A 16,945-nucleotide genomic window follows, 5' to 3' on the forward strand; every position below is an offset into this window, starting at 1 on the left:
CCAGACCTATAAGGAGGGGGTCAGAACAGTCCAAGAACACTTGCTTTAGAGCAGTGGAGATCAGGACCAAGTCCAAGGGAGTGGAGAGGAGCTAGACTCCCAGGATGCCCTGGGCTTTGAACCATGGGGACTTGACAATGAACTGGACAGGAGGATTGAAAGTGAGGGAAGAGGGGGCAGCTGGGTAACTCAGTGGATTGAGAGGCTTAGAGATAGGAGGTCCTAGGTTAAAATCCAGCCTCAGACACTTCCCAGCTGTGTGACCTTGGGTAAGTCACTTGACCCCCATTGCCTACCCTTACCACTCTTCCACCAAGGAGCCAATACACAGAAATTAAGGGTATAAACAAGACAAAACAAAACAAAAAGATCAAAGGGGCTGTGGGAAGATCCAGGGTGAGAAGGCAGCTGAACCACGGGAGAGCAGCCCAGGGCTCAGAATCAGTGCTGAAAAGCTGCCTCATCTCTGCCCCCTTGAATTTTCTTTCCTCAGCTTCCTTCAAGACTCAGATCAAAGGCTCCCTTCTCCAGGAGACCCTTCCAGGTCCTCGCGGCCTTCTCCTCTAAGGCTACCTTGCATCTGCTTTGCATGTATACTGCACACACCTGTGTCTGTCCACAAGGTCTCTCTCCAGGAAATATTTCTTGAGGCCAGGGATGAGTTTTGCTTGGCCCATAGGAAGCCCTTAACAAATCGGGTTGTTTAATACGTGACAAGATTTTGAGCCTGGATTTCTGGCAGACTAGAAGAGCCCTCCTCCACACAGGTGCCCAGTGATTCAGGAGGAGTTCAGTTTTAACCATGTCTGCCATGAGAGAATGATGGGACTGAAGGTAGAGATCTCCAGTCGGGAGAGGTGTGGGATGGGGCTCAGGGGGGCAGATGAGGACTGGATATATCGATTAGAATCATCTGTACAGAGTGATGGTCAAAAGCCTGGGATGGGAGGAGCAAGTGAGAGTGAGAAAATAGGACCCAGGACAGAGTCACTGGTCAAAGGGGTCAGAGGAGTTCTCTGAGGTTGGGAAGACAACCAGGAAAAAGCAGAGACAGGGAAGGCAAAAGAGTATTCAAGAGGAGGAAGAGGAAGTCAAAAGTATAATAAAGTAGATAATAGAAATGATTTAGAAATAATATAATAAAAATATAAACAATAACAAAGAGCTACAAAGATGTCTACACTGAGCACCACTGAGACAGAGCCATAATGGCTGTAAATAAAGTGATGAACTTGTTGGGAGGGTAGTTTCAGTAGAGGTGGAATCGGAGGTGCCCGATTACAAGGGACTAAGGAGAGAGTAGTTTTAGGCAGTTAACTGTGAAAGGTAGGAGATGTAAAGGCGAGCTTGCTAGGGATGTTTTTGTTTGTCTTCTAAAGAATGAGCAGGGGGCCAGCTAGATGGCTGAGTGGACTGAGAGCCAGGCTTAGGGATGGGAGGTCCTGGATTCAAATCTGGCTTCAAGACACTTCCTAGCTGAAGGATCCTAGGCAAGTCACTTCACCCCCATTGCCTAGCCTTTACCACTCTGCTGCCCTGGAGCCAATATACAGTATTGATTCTAAGATGTAAGGTAAGAGTTAAAAAAAAAATGTGAAAACCTGGGCAGTAGATAGAACCCTCCCACTCGAAAAAGCCAAAAAGACTTACATGAACTGATGCAAAATGAAATAAGCACAACCAGGAGAACACTGTACTCAGTGAGAGCAATATTGTACAATGATCAACTGTGAATGGCTTAGGTATTCTCAGCAAACCAATGATTCAAGACAGCTTTGAAGGGCTTCTGATGAAAAATATCATCCACCTCCAGAGAAAGAGCTTCTGGTGTCTGAATGCAGAGCAGATCAGCCTTTTTCAACTTTGGGGTTTGGGGGTCTGTTTTTTTTTTTTGGCAACATGGTTAATACAAAAACATGTTTGACATGATGTCACATGTATAATCTCTAGCGAATTGCTTGCCCTCTAAAGGAGGGGGAAGGGGAGTGAGGAAGAGAAAGAACTTTGAACTCTAATTTTTAAAACAGGCAAAGGAAATTGTTTTTTTTTTCTTTTCCCCAAACCCTTACCTTCCATCTTGGAGTCCAAGGCAGAAGAGAGGTAAGGATAGGCAATGGGGGTCAAGTGACTTGCCCAGGGTCACACGGCTGGGAAGTGTCTGAGGCTGGTTTTGAACCTAGGACCTCCAATCTCTAGGCCTGGCTCTTAATCCACTGAGCTACCCAGCTGCCACTGGAAATTGTTTTTACATGTAACTGAGGAAAACATCAAATAAAATTTCTGGTCCTTGAGAGTTATTTAAGACATATTATTATATCACATAATAACAATACTATATTATATTAATATTATTATATATTTAATCAATATAATTAATAATATATTTATCATATATTGTATACTTATACTATAAGTAATAATATATAATATGCATTAATGATATAATCACTAAAGTTAATTATTAATATAATAGTATATGATATAAAATATATAATATGTAGATAAAATATAATATTATATAAGAGAGTTATTCAGCCAGATTAAGTGACTTGCCTTTGGGCCTAAGGGTGACACTGGAGGCAGGCTTTGAACCCAGGTCCTCCTGGATCCAAGGCAAACACTCTATTTATGCTACCTCTCATGTAAGATAATTTGAAGAGGGAAAAAGCAAGAAAAGGAACATGTTAGACATATTTGCTACAGTTGGTTATTTAAACAAGATGTATTTGTGCTTATAAAAATACAGAATAACAAAAATCAGAATGAAATACAGAGCAGCCACAAATTTAGAACCAAAAGGGCCATCAGTGGTCATCTGTTCTAATACCCTTATTTTACAGAGAAGGAGACCGAGGCTAGAGAAGGGATTGGGTGAGGGCACTCAGATTATAAAGGGTAGAACCTGGATCCCTGGAGGCCTTCTTTGGCCCTTGATTCCTTAAGAAAACGAGTCTCAGTTCTTTTTATTGCAAACCCCCTGGCATTCGCAGGATAACAGATCTGCTCGTCTGTATTCTTGCATAGGTAAAAGTGTGTTATAATGATAGAGAGTATCATGTGTAAAAAAGTCTGGGTGCCATGAAAAAGCCACCCATCACAGCACGGAGGGGGAAAGGAAGGATGGATCCTGAGGTGGGCAGTTACATCAGGACTGGGGCAGGGCAGGGACAGGGAGTGGCAAAGCCCTGAGTCCTCCCTTGTGACTTCCTGCTAAAGCCCTTCATTTTTTTCTGTTCCTGCCCAGACTCTAGAGCTTGGCTCTAGAACTTGGCTCCGTTCTGCTCCCTTCAGCCTGGTTCCCAACCCTAGCACATCCCCAGGAGCCCTGGGGGGGGGGGGGGGGGGAACACAGGTCTGATTCTAAGACGGAAGGTAAGGGTTAAAAAGTTTGAAAAAAAAAAGAAAAGAAACCATCTCAATACAGCTTTTCCCTGCCGTTGCATGAGAGAGTCAGATGGAGCTCTATTCAGGACACGCACTTTGCAGATCTCCGAGCATCCGACGCTCTCAGGCTGACAGGATTTGGGAAGCCGGGCCTTCCTTCCCGGAAAAGTCTCTTCAGCAACTCTGCCCGACACCGTGACCAACCGAGATTCCAAACACACTCTCTAGCCCTCCATGGAGACCTGATGGACGCAAGAGGGCAGATGAGGGCAGATGGAGGCACGTTCTCTGTCTCTGCCTCTCTCTCTTGCCCTCTCCTGCTCGCTTGGGCATACGGCAGCCCTTGTTTTGCCCGCCTGCACCTCTTTATAATGGCTTTTATTTTCCTAACCTTCTAAACCAGTGGGGTGGGGGGGGCAGAGAGGGAGGGAATTTGGCCTTCAAAATAAAATGAAATTGTAGAAAACTAAAGAAAAGACTAAACGAAACTTTAGAACGAAAGAAAGTGTGAAAAAGGCCCCTGAGATGGCAGATCAGAGCTCAGAGCTGGGAGGGCCTCAGAGGCCGCTCAAGTCCAAACCCCTCATTGAACCGAGGAGGAAAGTGGGCCTCCGAGAGGCAGTGAAGAGTGGGCCCAGGAGAACTGACTAAGCCTTAGGGGGAAAGGGGCGTGGGCGGCGGAGATCCACGATTCTCCAAGCCACGGAAAGCCGCTAGCAAAACCGTGGCTTCATCCCAGATCCTTCATGAAGCTGCGCACCTGTTGGAAAAAAAGAGAGAAACCCAAATCAATAGGGTTAGGGTTAGGGTTAGGGTTAGAATTTAGGGTTAGGGTTAGTTAGGAGAAAACTATCCCTCCCCCGAAGTCCTCTTGGGAGAGAACCTGGGCTCCCTGGTGGGCTTCTTTTTGCCTTTGGAGTCTCAAGCAGAGCCTCAGCACATAGCAGAACGTTTGGCGCGCAGTAGGTCCTTTGCCACTGTTGTCTGATTGGTGTGTAAGTGATCGCAAGTCCTTGAAGGCAAACCCTAAGAGGCACCAGCTCAGGTTCTGACACGAGCCAAAAGGCCGTCGCCACAGACACCTTCCTTACCCATCATCCCCATGGCTGGTGATGGTGAACTAGTACTGGCCAGTCTGAGTTCACCATCACCAGCCACAGGGATGATGGGTAAATTTCGCAGCTGTGGCACCTCACCATCACCAGTTACAAAGCATTCAGGACCTGAGGCAGTGCCAGAGCACCTCTAGGAACAGAATAAAGGCTCCCAAAGCCCAGGAAGGACAGGAATAATCAGACCAGAGGCCAGAGGTTTGAGGGGAAGAAAAAACAATTCATTTAGAGGCATGGTCTAAGGTAAGTGGAGGAGGGGAGAGCAGAGAGCACCTGAGGCCAGACTGCCTAGACCCAGAGGGCCTGGAGGCCTCTATGGACAAAGCGAATGAGAATGAGAATGCTCTGCTTGTCAGCCACTTCTTCCTCTTCTTTTTCTTTTTTAATTCTTAGCTTCCATCTCAGAATCACTACAGTGTATTGGTTCTAAGGCAGAAGAGCAGTAAGGGCTAGGCAATGGGGGTGAAGTGACTTGCCCAGGGTCACACAGCTAGGAAGTATCTGAGGCCAGATTTGAACCCAGGACCTCCTGTCTCTGGGCCTGGCTCTCAATTCACTGAGCCACCCATCTGCCCCCTTGTCGACCACTTCTGAGAAGATATTGTTGGGTGGGAGCCCCAAACCCATTTTCTGCTTTCTTCAGCCCCATCAGTGAGGACCAAGTGTTCCCATAGACAGAGGGGAGTTAGAGATTTAGAGCTGGACTGGGCCTTGGAGATCAGCAAGTCAGTCCAATCTCCTTGTGGGCAGAACCTCAGATTCTCCACTCTAAACTCAGCCCTCTCTCTAAAGTGACTCTAAGCTTTTCGGCCTCCCTTTTTCGAGATGAAGACCCAAAGAGCCCTGGAAGGAAGTTTAAAGGTAATCTGGTCGAATCCCCCCATTTGACAGATAAACAAACTGAGGCCCAGAGAGGGTCACTTAGAGAAGTGAGCCATCCAAGGTCACACAGTGCCTGGATCTCCAGCTATTTGCTTTCCTGTGTAATCTAAGAGCTCCCCCTTCCCCCCTTTCCTGGCCGTCAGACACAGCCAAGCAGGAGGCTCAGGGCCGGGTTAAACCAGCCTGGTGTTCTCACCACCAAGGGAAAATTCACTGTAAGACAGCATTAGGGCCCTGCAGACCTTTCTCATGAGCTCCTCTTGCTTGGCCGCCACCTCCGAGAAATCCTCGTTGACGTCCAGCACCAGCACTGGGGCCTTCTTCAGGTGCTCAAAGTGGAGCCTGCAGGAACCAGACACACAGGGGAGGCTATGAAACCCAGGCCAGGAAGAGGGGCCAGGGGATGCTGGCCTCGGGGTCAGAGGCCCAGGTTCAAATCCCGCTTCTTTGCCATTTATTAGCCCTGTGACCCTCAGCAATCACTTGAGGCTTATCTTCAACTGTTAAATGAAGGGGCTGGACCAGAGGGCCTGGGGGGGAGGGGGGCCCACCTCTTAGTGTGTGGTCTTCACTAGGAGAACTTCTTATATAAACAACAGTGAAATGCCTTTTTTTTTTTTCTTTAAGAGTTGTGGGGATGCTCTCGGGGCCTCCCGCCATTGCTGCTAAAGCCCAAAGTCACTGGGGAGTGGGATTGGGTGGGGGGGCCTCTCCCAAGACCCACCAGCCTGGAGGAAAACCTTGGGAGGTCAAATTTGCAACCCTGACTCATTCCAAGATCAGAACTTTGGGTGAGGGAAGAAAAGCGAGCAGGACGGCAGCTGGAATGGACTGAAACCTCCAAATACCTTCCCTTCCTGTATCTCCAGGCACTCGGTTCAGGAAAATGAGTCGGGAATTGCTGGGAGGGCTCTATTCTGGATCCTGGGGGGGCCACAGCCAACCAGCCAACAAGAATCCTAACAGCCAGCATCCAGGCAGCCCTTCCAGGCTACAAAATCCTTTCCGGGATTTATAGACATCTCAGGAGAGTTTCTTAGCAATCCTGGGAGGTAGGTGCTATTATTAGCCTCCATTTTACAGCTATGGAAATTGAGGCATTGAGAGGTAAATTAACTTGTCCTTTGACATAGATCCAGATCTGGAGGGGACCTCAGAGGCCATCTAGGCCAACTCATTCCTTTTATAGATAAGGAAACTGAGGAGGAGGGAATCCAAGTGACTTGCCCAGGGTCACACAGCTAACGGAGGCATTTTTATAGTTGCTGTTCAGTCACTTTAGTCATGTCTGATTCTTTGAGATTCCACCTGGCAAAGACACTGGAGCGGTTTGCCATTTTCTTTCTCTAGGTCATTTTATAAGAGAGGAAACTGAGACGAACAGAGTTAAGAGACTTACTTGTCACACAGTTAAGTGTCTGAGGCCACATTTTGATAAGAGGTTTAATAGATAGCATGGCTTTCCCTGAAGTGAGGAAGTCCTGGGTTCAAATGCCACCTCTGTATCACCTCACACCTAGCAGGATGGCTAATATGATGGCAAAGGAAAGTCATAAATGTTGGAGGGGATGTGGCAAAATTGGGACACTAATGCATTGCTGGTGGAGTTGTGAATGGATCCAACCTTTCTGGAGGGCAATTTGGAACTATGCCCAAAGGGCTATACAAGACTCTGTCCTTTGATCCAGTCTTACCACTGCTGGGTTTGTACCCCAAAGAGATCATAGGGGAAAAGAGTTGTACCAAAATATGTATAGCCGGACTCTTTGTGGTGGCAAAAAATTAGAAAATGAGAGAATGCCCTTTGACTGGGGAATAGCTGAATAAATTGTGGTATCTGGTGGGGATGGAATATTACTGTGCTCAAAGGAATACCAAACTGGAGGAATTCCATGTGAACTGGAAAGACCTCCAGGAAGTGATGCAGAGTGAAAGGAGCAGAGCCAGGAGAACATTGTACACAGAGACGATACATTGTAGCACGATTGAATGTAACTGACTCTGCTATTAGCAGCAATGCAATGACCCAGGACAATGCTGAGGGACTTGGGAGAAAGAACACTATTCACATCCAGAGAAAGAACTGTGGGAGCAGAAATGCAGAAGAAAAACATTTCCTTGATCACATGGGTCGATGGGGATATGGTTGGGGATGTAGACTCTAAATGATCACTCCAATGCAAATATCAATAATATGGAAATGGGTCTTGATCAATAAAACATGTAAAACCCAGTGGAATTGCTCATTGGCTACGGGAGGGGAGAAGAAGAAGGGGAGGGAAAGAGCACGAATCATGTAACCATCAAAAAATATTCTAAATTCATTAAATAAATAAATATTTTTTTAAAAAAATCAAATGCCACCTCTGACACTAGATATGTGACCCTGCATGAGTCACTTGACTTGCCATTTTCCTCAGCTATAAAATTTAGAGGTGGCATACAAAGGTCTCAGAGGTGTCTTCCAGCTCTTAATCTCTGGGATGGAACCAAACACAAGTGTACCTGACTCCGAGAGCAGGGCTTCTATCCCTAGTGCAACACCACCATGACCTAAGTGGCATTGTGGGCTCAGTGAGGCATCCGTGGGGCAGATCGGCATTGACTTACTGGGTCACTTTATGGATAAGCCAGTCTTCATGCTGGGCATGGAGCTGTTCCAGATAGCCCAGCTCGAGGCCCTTCTCTTCCGCCCTGGCCCTTTGGTGTAGTCTCTTCAGACATATCTGAAAGATAATTCCAGTCAGTGAGGCTGGGACCCAGCTGTCTGCCATCCCCGGTTTTGGTGATTCTGGGCCAGGAGTGAATTTGGGGCCCTTCAAACTGACCTCCGAATGGCCCTTGGAGGTCTTGCCTAATCTCCACTTGAAAGGGGCAGGATCCCCTCCACAGCCTCGGCCAAACAAATGTTTATTCAGCCTGCAAAATGGCGGTTAGCTCATCACCTTCCCAAGTATCCCATTCCACTTCTGGGCAGAATGAATTGGTAGGAGGTTTTTTCTTAGGAGAAATGAAAGCTTCCCTGTAACTTGTACTCTTTGGTTCTGGAGTCCAAAGGTCTGCTTCTGATGCTAGCTACCCATGTGACCCTGGATAGGTCCCCACAGATCTCTCCGCAATTGTTTTTTTGTTTTATTTTGTTTTGAAGCCCTTAACTTCTGTGTATTGGCTCTAAGGCAGAAGAGTGGTAAGGGTGGGCCATGGGGGTCAAATGACTTGCCCAGGGTCACCCAGCTGGGAAGTGTCTGAGGCCGCATTTGAACCCAGGACCTCCTGTCTTTAGGCCTGACTCTCCATCTACTGAGCCACCCAGCTGCCCCTCCCCCATAGTTTCTTCATCTTAAAATGGGGGTGTGGATCTGGATGGCCCCCGAGGCCCCACCAGCTCTAGTCTATGAAAAGGGGAGAAGTGTGGCAGCTCCATCCCAGCCTTTCTCCCATTTGAATGGAAGCTCCTTGAGGGCAGGGAATCTCTGGGCTCTTCTTTGTATCCAGAGCACTTAGCAAACACTCACTCAATAAATAAATAAATGCTGGTGGATTGATTCTTTGATTTCTATCTTTGTATCCTCCAGTGCTCAGCAAAAATCTCCCCCACTAGGCAATCAACAAGCCTTAATTGATCCGTCCTAATTAGGATTAGGCTCCAAATCCTGCCTCCACACTTACTACCAGCTCCCCAGGGCAAGTCTCTGCTTCTCTGAGCCAGTTTCTAGCTCAGTATTAATGAGAGCTAGAGTCCACCTCGGAATGAAATAATCTCATGGGGTGGGGGGGGGGGCGCTAATTGTTCTTTGGTGGTACAGGAAGATTGAGATCAGATCTTGCTTAGGATACTTTCTAGCTATCACTTCACTTCCACCTGCCTCAATTTCTTTATCTTTAAAATGGGATAATAGGGGGCAGCTGGGTAGCTCAGTGGATGGAGAGCCAGGTCTAGAGACGGGAGGTCCTGGGTTCAAATCTGGTTTCAGACACTTCCCAGCTGTGTGACCCTGGGCAAGTCACTTGACCCCCATGGCCCACCCTTACCACTCTTCTGCCTTAGAGCCAATACACAGTATTGACTCCAACAGGGAAGTTGAGGGTTAACAAATAAATAAATAAAATGGGACAATAGTTTCTACCTGACAGGGTGACTGTGAGGATAAGCAAATCAACATGGGCAAATATGCTTTGCTGTTATTATTATGATTGATAAGCCATTACTCCTCCAATGAGCCTGCAATGGCCTTCAAGGCAGAGCTATCTTGGGCCAACTCCCTGATACAGAGCTGGGAAAAAGGACGCTCCCTCACTATGGGCTTTCAGTCTTCTCAGAGTCTCTCTGGGCTGGGCATCCTGGGATTGCAGATTTAGAGTGGGAAGGGACCTTGGAGCTCCAGCTTACTTACTCATTCATTCATTCATTCATTCATTCATTTAAACCCTTAACTTTCTGTGTATTGGCTCCTAGGTGGAAAAGTGGTAAGGGTGGGCAATGGGGGTCAAGTGACTTGCCCAGGGTCACACAGCTGGGAAGCTTCTGAGGTCGAATTTGAACCCAGGACCTCCCATCTCCAGGCCTGACTCTCCATCCACTCAGCTACCCAGCTGCCCCCTTTGAGCTCCAGTTTAGCAGAATTCTCTCCACCAGCTTTTGAACAGAATCAGTTTAAGATCAGATACCTTGAAGGGCACTTTGGTGCGCACAGAAGCACCAGCAAGCATTTACAAAGTACCTACAGTGTGCTAGGCACTGGGCTGGGTTCGGAGGATACAAGGACTAAAAGGAAACTATCCCTCATCTCAAGGAGTTTACTTTCAAAAGGGAAGGACCCTTCCTCAATGAAGAAGCCTTTACCAAGTCCCAGCTCTGGATCAAGAACTAGGTTTGGGGCACAGATTTAGAGCTAGAGGGGGCCCTGAGGGCCATCTTGCAGAAAAGGAATGGCCTAGGGAGCACCTGGCTGCTTCCCACTCCATATTTTATTAAGTGAATCTAAGAGAGATTAAATCACCTGCCACAGGTTATTGGAAAACCCAAGTCTTTGAGCTCCTGAAATTTTATATATATAAATAAAAGGTCTTAGGCCAGCATCTCTGGGTTCTAAAAGTGGGGCCCAAGTCTCAGTTTCTTTATCTGTAAAATGGGGGGGGGGTGACTCTATTTCTAAAGGGATTTAGCCTAAACATGGGCTATTATGATGGGAATTCTACTATTTGACTAGCTTTCACTTGCTAATCCACGGCTGGCTTTAGGGGAACTACAATTATTCCTGGGCTGCTTTCCTTGGGCTGAGAAGGCAGCATCACAAAGGCAAGGAAGAGAACATTTAAAGGAGGCAGGAAAGAACATCTACTCTCCCCCTCCCACCTAGCAGGCCAGTCTCATCCCCTAAGGCTGCAAAGGGAAGTTGAGGCAATCAGGTACAGGCCCTACAGTGCCAGGAGCCAAAAAGGGAAATCCAGGTTTCAATTTCTCCAAGGAAGGCCAGAGTTCCCCCCCTCCCCCCAACACTAAGACTCAGCACCTCCTCCAGAGGGCTTGGCTAGGGAGAGGCTTTGGTTTCAGGAAATGGAGAATCAGGTATGGGGGAGGGGGGGTGTCAGTGTTTTGTTTACTTGAGCACATACTCTAGAAGGCCATCTAGTCCAACTGTCTCATTTTATAGGTAAAGAAATAGCCTCGGAGAGTGACTGGTCCAAGGTCACACAACCAAGCCAAGCTAGATTTGGATTCAGGGACTCCAGACTCCAGGTCCCTCCCTCTCCCTCCCAGAGCTCAGGTCCCCTTTCCTCCTCCCTCTCCAGGCAGGCCTCGAGAATTCTGGGGTACCTGCGGAGAAGCCTGAAGGTAGATGAAGCCGTCTAAGATCGTGTGGCTGGTAAACTCCTGGAGAAGGAAGGAATGCCAGTTCTGATAGAGGGCCCACTCCACGTCGTTCAGGAAGCGATTTTCAAAGAGGTTCTTGGCAAAGATGTACCTGGGTGGGACACGGGGGAGGGGGAAGGGGGGGATGAGAAGGCCGGGCAGCCAAACCCAGCAGGGGGCAGAAGGCAGGCTAATAGGAGCCTCCGCCCCACCCCCTCCCCTTTGTGTAAGGGTCCCCCCCCCAGACCTAGCTAAAAGGGCTGTTGTTATTATGGGTGTCCTCATTCAGCAGAGCCCCCCAACTCCTTAAGCAGGGTCCCCGGCTAGACTAGGCTTCTTCGGCCCTAGGTTAAGCAGCGCCTAAAGCCTGAGGGATAAAGGCCAATTCCAATGAGCAAACACTGGGGCAGCACCTGACATTCAAGGCTCTGGGCCCAGGGGTGAGAGATATGCAATAATCATGCCAGGGAGGTCATGCCTGACTGCTAGGGACTCTCCAAGGAGTTTTCTAGGGAAGATCCTGGGATCCTCGGCCATTTCCTCCCTCAGTGGTCCCCATTTTACAGATGAGGCACTTAGGCAGATAGAGGTCGAATGCCCTGCCCAGGGCCACACAGCGAGGAAGGGTCTGAGCTCACTTTTGAATTCAGATCTTCATGGGCCCACCTTGATGCCTTAAGAAGAAGAATAAAAACTCCTATTTATATAGTTTGGCAAAGGGTTCAAAACCCTTTATATAGAAACTTACACCTTATATGCCTTCACATACTCTTTGCCAGAGGCACCAGCCTGCTTGCTGTTCCTGTCACAAGACCCTCCGATCTTTCTTTTTTTTTTTTTTTCCTTAAACCCTTAACTTCTGTGTATTGGCTCCCAGGTGGAAGAGTGGTAAGAGTAGGTAATGGAGGTCAAGTGACTTGCTCAGGGTCACCCAGCTGGGAAGTGTCTGAGGCTGGATTTGAACCCAGAGGACCTCCCATCTCTAGGCCTGACTTTCAATCCACAGAGCCACCCAGCTGCTCCCCTTCAATCTTTCAACTCCCAGCATTCTCTCTGGCTGTGCCTGGGATGCTCCCCACCCCCATCTCTAAATCCTGGCTTCTCTCGGGTCCCAGCTAAAATCCCACCTCCTCCAGGAAGCCCTTAATGCCAGTGCCTTCCCTCGGGTGGCTCCTTCCCATTTATCCTGTCTGGGGCTCATTTGGACATGGGGGTTTGCCGGTGGTCTCTTCCCCTTGTGTCTTCAGCACACAGCACACAGTGTGAAGATATTTTTATTGCCTGCCTCAAGTATAAACCCTACCTGAAACCTTTCCTGCTTCCTGGCTAGTGGCTGGGCCCCACCCCCACCTCGAAATAAATGTGTAAGGATTTGGTGCACATGTCTGTAGTCTCGCCTAAAAGGAGGAATGCAAGCTCGGGAGGGCAGGCTTTCCCCTTTTGTCTGGGTAGCCCCGGGGTGTAGCACAGAAATGCTTAAAAAAAAAAAGTGGATTGTTCCTTTGAAATCCCAGATTTCACTAGAAATAAAGCAGCTCACAGTGTAATCAGAAGAGGAAGCCACACAAAGGGCAAGAGAGCCCGGCTCCGGGAGCTGGAGCAGGGAACTGGGATGCTCCCAGCGGGGGAGGGAGGGGACAGCACCGAAGCCTCCAGGCAATTGAGAGCTTCCTTGAAACAATGAAACCCCCCAGAGGAGAGCAGCCCAAGCAAGGTCAGAAGGGGCCCTTCCTTTCTCCCACCCCAAATGAGCAGGACAGGGTGGCTAGAACTACTTTAAATCAAATTTCCTTCTTTTTTTTTTTAGATTTGAATATTTTTTTTAAATCTTCCATGGTGACATGATTCTTGTTTTTACTTTCCCCTTCACCCCTCCCCCCCCCAATTCAATTTACTTTTTAAAAAATCCCATCCTGGAATACTACAGTGCTGTCAGGAATGATTTCAGAAAGAACTCCCTGGACTGATGCAGAGTGAAATAAGCAGAACCTGGAGAACGTTGTATACAGTGACAGCTATCAGGTGGAATAATCAACTGCGAGAGACTTAGCTACTAACAGCCAGGCTAGGACCCAGGCCCATCCCCAGGGCCTTAGAACTAAGAATACTGGGGGCCTCCAGAGAAAGGACTGGGGGAGTGGCAATGCAGAGGGGAGCAGCCGATTTTTCAGTGGTTTATTTGTGTTTTATAAGATTATTCACCTACAAAAAAGAACAATATGGAAATATGCTTGCATGATAACACATGTCTAGCTGGGAGGGAGAAGCTCGGGTCCATCCTATAGCTTAGAAAACTTGGGCAGAAATGGATAAAAATACCAAATAAAGCCACCCACATTTTCCTATAACAAATCCACAGATACAAAAAGAAAAGAACAAAAACCAAAAGATTGGGGGGGGAGGGGGTGGCAGCCCCACACAGCCTGGCTCTGAAGGAAGGGGAAAATGTCAATGAATGGAAGGGGGGGGGGGTGGAAGGAAGGGAATTCCATTCCAGGCTCAGGGGAATTGCAGACAAAGACAAGAGACTAGATGGAGGCCAGTCGGAAAATAGATTCTATGAAAGCCCGGAAAAGTCCGTTGGAGGGCGCTAGGGAGGGCCTTGAGTGGCAGGCTCAGGCGCGTGTCCTCTAGGCCATTAAGCAATGGGGAGTGACTTAATTAGGCTGGGGACTCAGGTGTGAACATGGAAGGATGAGAGGACAGCCTGGAAGCAAGGAGGCCAATTAGAAGGCTATTAGCTAAGGGCAGAGAAGAGCTTAAACCAAGATGGCTGCGGAGGAAGCAGAAACCAGGAGTCAGCTGCAAGTGATTTTACCCAGATATAATGGAGAGAATGTGGCAAATGGCTAGGGATGGGAAGAAAGGGGAGAACAGTATTAAGCCTCACCGGCTTTGAAGATATTGAAGCCATCAACAGAATCAGAGAAGTTTGCCATGTGCAGGGGGAGCTGCCTATGTCTGAACGAAAAAGCATTATTAGGTGCTTAATGTTTTCCATGTGTTTGTTTTTGCACGGGGCCCACAAATATAAAAACAAAGCAAGGGTCCCCTTGCCTTTAAGGAACCTCTGTTTTAATAGGTGAGGATGACATAGCAAAGCTAAGTGACTCTGTGGATGGAGAGCCAGGCCTAGAGATGGGAGGTTCTGGGTTCAAATTTGACCTCAGACACTCCCTAGCTGTGAGAAAAGTCACTTAAACCCCATTGCCCAACCCTTACAGCTCTTCTCCCTTAGAACCAATACACAGTATTGATTCTAAGAAGGAAGGTAAGGGTTTAAAAAAAAAGTATTGATCCCCCATCTGTTTACTAGTCATGTGACCCTAAGCAAGTCACTTTGCCTTGTTTTCCTCAATTTTTTTTTTTAATTAAACATACTATATGCTAATCACACTGCTAAGTTGGGGATACAAAGCAAGTCTCTGCCCTGGAGAAACTCACATTCTAGAGGGAGAGAGAAACAGGCGGGAGACAGATACAGATTAGATCAAAGACAACCTTAGAGGGGTAGAATGGTTAAGGTGGGGGGATGCACAATATTTTGTTTTAGGAAGTCACAGAGGTGGTGAATGGATCCATCGAGCAATTAAAAAACAACTCCTACCTTCCATCTGGGAACTGATTTTAAGTATCAGTTCCAAGGCAGAAGATAGTTAAAGGCTAGGCAATTGGGGTCAAGTGACTGGCACAAGGTCACACACCTAGGAAGTGTCTGAGGCCAGATTGGAAACTAGGACCTCTCTTCTCTAGGCCTCCACTGAAGTCATCTAGCTGCCCCCCCCCCCTCCACTCCATAGAGCAACTGATGAAGAGCTGAGGATTTGCCATGCTGAGGTGGGATGTACCAGAGGGGTGTCCAGATGGCTAGAGCCAGGAGGCAGAGAAGAAAACAGGACCAGAGTTCTGGGGAGATTCCGAGAGAGAAGACACAGACTTGGGGAGCCATTTGTGTACTACCGAAGCCATGATGGGGGGATGGGACCAATAACTTCAAGAGCAAAGAGATGAGAGCTGGAGGGAGAGCCTGGAGGCCCCCCCCCCCCCATTTAAGAATGAGCAGTCAGCTGTGTAGACAGAGAACAGCCCCACAGGGAGAGCCATGAGGTTAGATCTTAAAGAGAAGTCAAGGGGGCTAAGTACAGATTTAGAAACTGAGGCAAGGAAGATCAGGTGACAAGGGTCCCAAAGCAATTTAGTGTCTGAAACAGGGTTCAGACCCAGCTTTTCCTGGCTGCCAAGACAGCATTCTTTTCATCGAAGCCTGCTATGTCTCAAGCTGGAGATGCTAGGTGAAGGCCTTGTCTCCTCTGAGGTGCCACCACACTGGTGCAGGTCCTCATCCCTACCACACACAGCCTGGATTACTGCAGTAGTCTGCCGGGGGTTCTCCCTAGCCCATTTTCCACTCAGTTGTCAACATTTCTAAAGCACTGACCATGCCCTGCCTCCCTCAACAAACTCCAGTGGCTCCCTATTCTCTTCAGAACACTGGCATTCAAAGCTCTTTCCTACCTGGTCCCTTCCTGTAGTTTTCTGACACCTTAGGTGCCCTGCAAAACAATACAGTGACCCTGGCCTCATACCCTGCTGCGTTCTCATTGGCTGGAATGCTCTCCCTCCTTGGGTCCACTTCTCGGCTTTTCTGGGTTCCAATTTAAACCCCACCTTCTGCAAGAAGCCTTTTTGGGGTCAGCTGGGTAGCTCAGTGGATGGAGAGTCAGGCCTAGAGACAGGAGGGCCTAGGTTCAAATCCAGTCTCAGACACTTCCCAGCTGTGTGACCCTGGGCAAGTCACTTGACCCCCATTGCCCACCCTTACCACTCTTCCACCTAGGAGCCAATACACAGAAATTAAGGGTTAAAAAAAAAAAAAAAGCCTTTTTGTAAGCCCTGAGAACAGGAACTGTTTGGATTTTTTTCCCTAAAGAAACATTTCTTTGTCATCCCAATGTACAGTGCAGTGCCTGGACCCTGGCAATAGTGGGTGCTTAATAAGTGCTTGCTGACTCAGTGACTTGACTTAAGGCATTTAGGGGAGCTGGAGGCAAGACTTCTACTGACAGTGAATGAAGGCAGGCCTTTGGAAAAAGGAACAAAAGTGGGAAAGGCTCCTTCAAAGTTCAGTATCTTGGGAGAGCTCTGGGGCAATCCAGCCTCAGATACTTCCTAGAGGTGAGGTGTGACCCTGGGCAAGTCACTTAACCTCAGCCTATCAGATATCCAGAGGGAAAGACATTTTAGAGGTCATCGAATCCAACTTCCTTATTTTGCAAATAAGGAAACTGAGTCCCAGAGTGACTGGCCTAAGGATTTACTCACATGCTAGATTGAAATGCATATTCTATGCCTCCAAAGGGAATTCTCCCTTCGGGGTCCCTCAGTGTCATAGGAAAATGGGTACAGCCCAGAGTCATGGACGGTCATTAAATAAACATTTCTGACAAGGAGACATGAAGAAAGCTAAAAGGAGGAGCCCGGCTACTTTTCTGTACATCTTAAGTCCCAGAAAAGCCATCCTGGAGGCCTGTACAAAGGTGGTTTGTGCACAAGTCTGTACAGGAGGGGTGGAGAGAAGGAGCCACGGGTGGGGAGTGGCAGCACTTGGGATCCTGATGGAGGGGGAGGTAGGAGGGATGGTAAGAGGACAAGATCAGAGCTGGGACCACTCATTGTGTGTGTGTGTGTGTGTGTGTGTGTGTGTGTGTGTGTG

At 48.0% G+C, this 16,945-nt stretch overlaps 1 protein-coding gene across 1 annotated transcript in view; it reads right to left on the reverse strand.

Moving 5' to 3' along the window:
• Positions 1-2,703: 2,703 nt before the first annotated feature.
• The window catches only part of DGUOK (deoxyguanosine kinase), a 41,640-nt gene continuing 27,398 nt past the window's right edge, over positions 2,704-16,945 (reverse strand). The window contains exons 4-7 of the mRNA XM_044663011.1: positions 11,197-11,344; positions 7,989-8,104; positions 5,621-5,720; positions 2,704-4,144 (exon numbers count right to left, since the gene is read on the reverse strand). Of these exons, the coding sequence (XP_044518946.1) occupies positions 4,115-4,144; positions 5,621-5,720; positions 7,989-8,104; positions 11,197-11,344 (394 nt within the window). The 3' untranslated portion in view covers positions 2,704-4,114. The remainder of the gene's footprint in view (positions 4,145-5,620; positions 5,721-7,988; positions 8,105-11,196; positions 11,345-16,945) is intronic.

The sequence above is a fragment of the Gracilinanus agilis genome, chromosome 2 (assembly GCF_016433145.1).
Source record: "Gracilinanus agilis isolate LMUSP501 chromosome 2, AgileGrace, whole genome shotgun sequence".
NCBI classification, from domain to species: Eukaryota; Metazoa; Chordata; class Mammalia; order Didelphimorphia; family Didelphidae; genus Gracilinanus; species Gracilinanus agilis.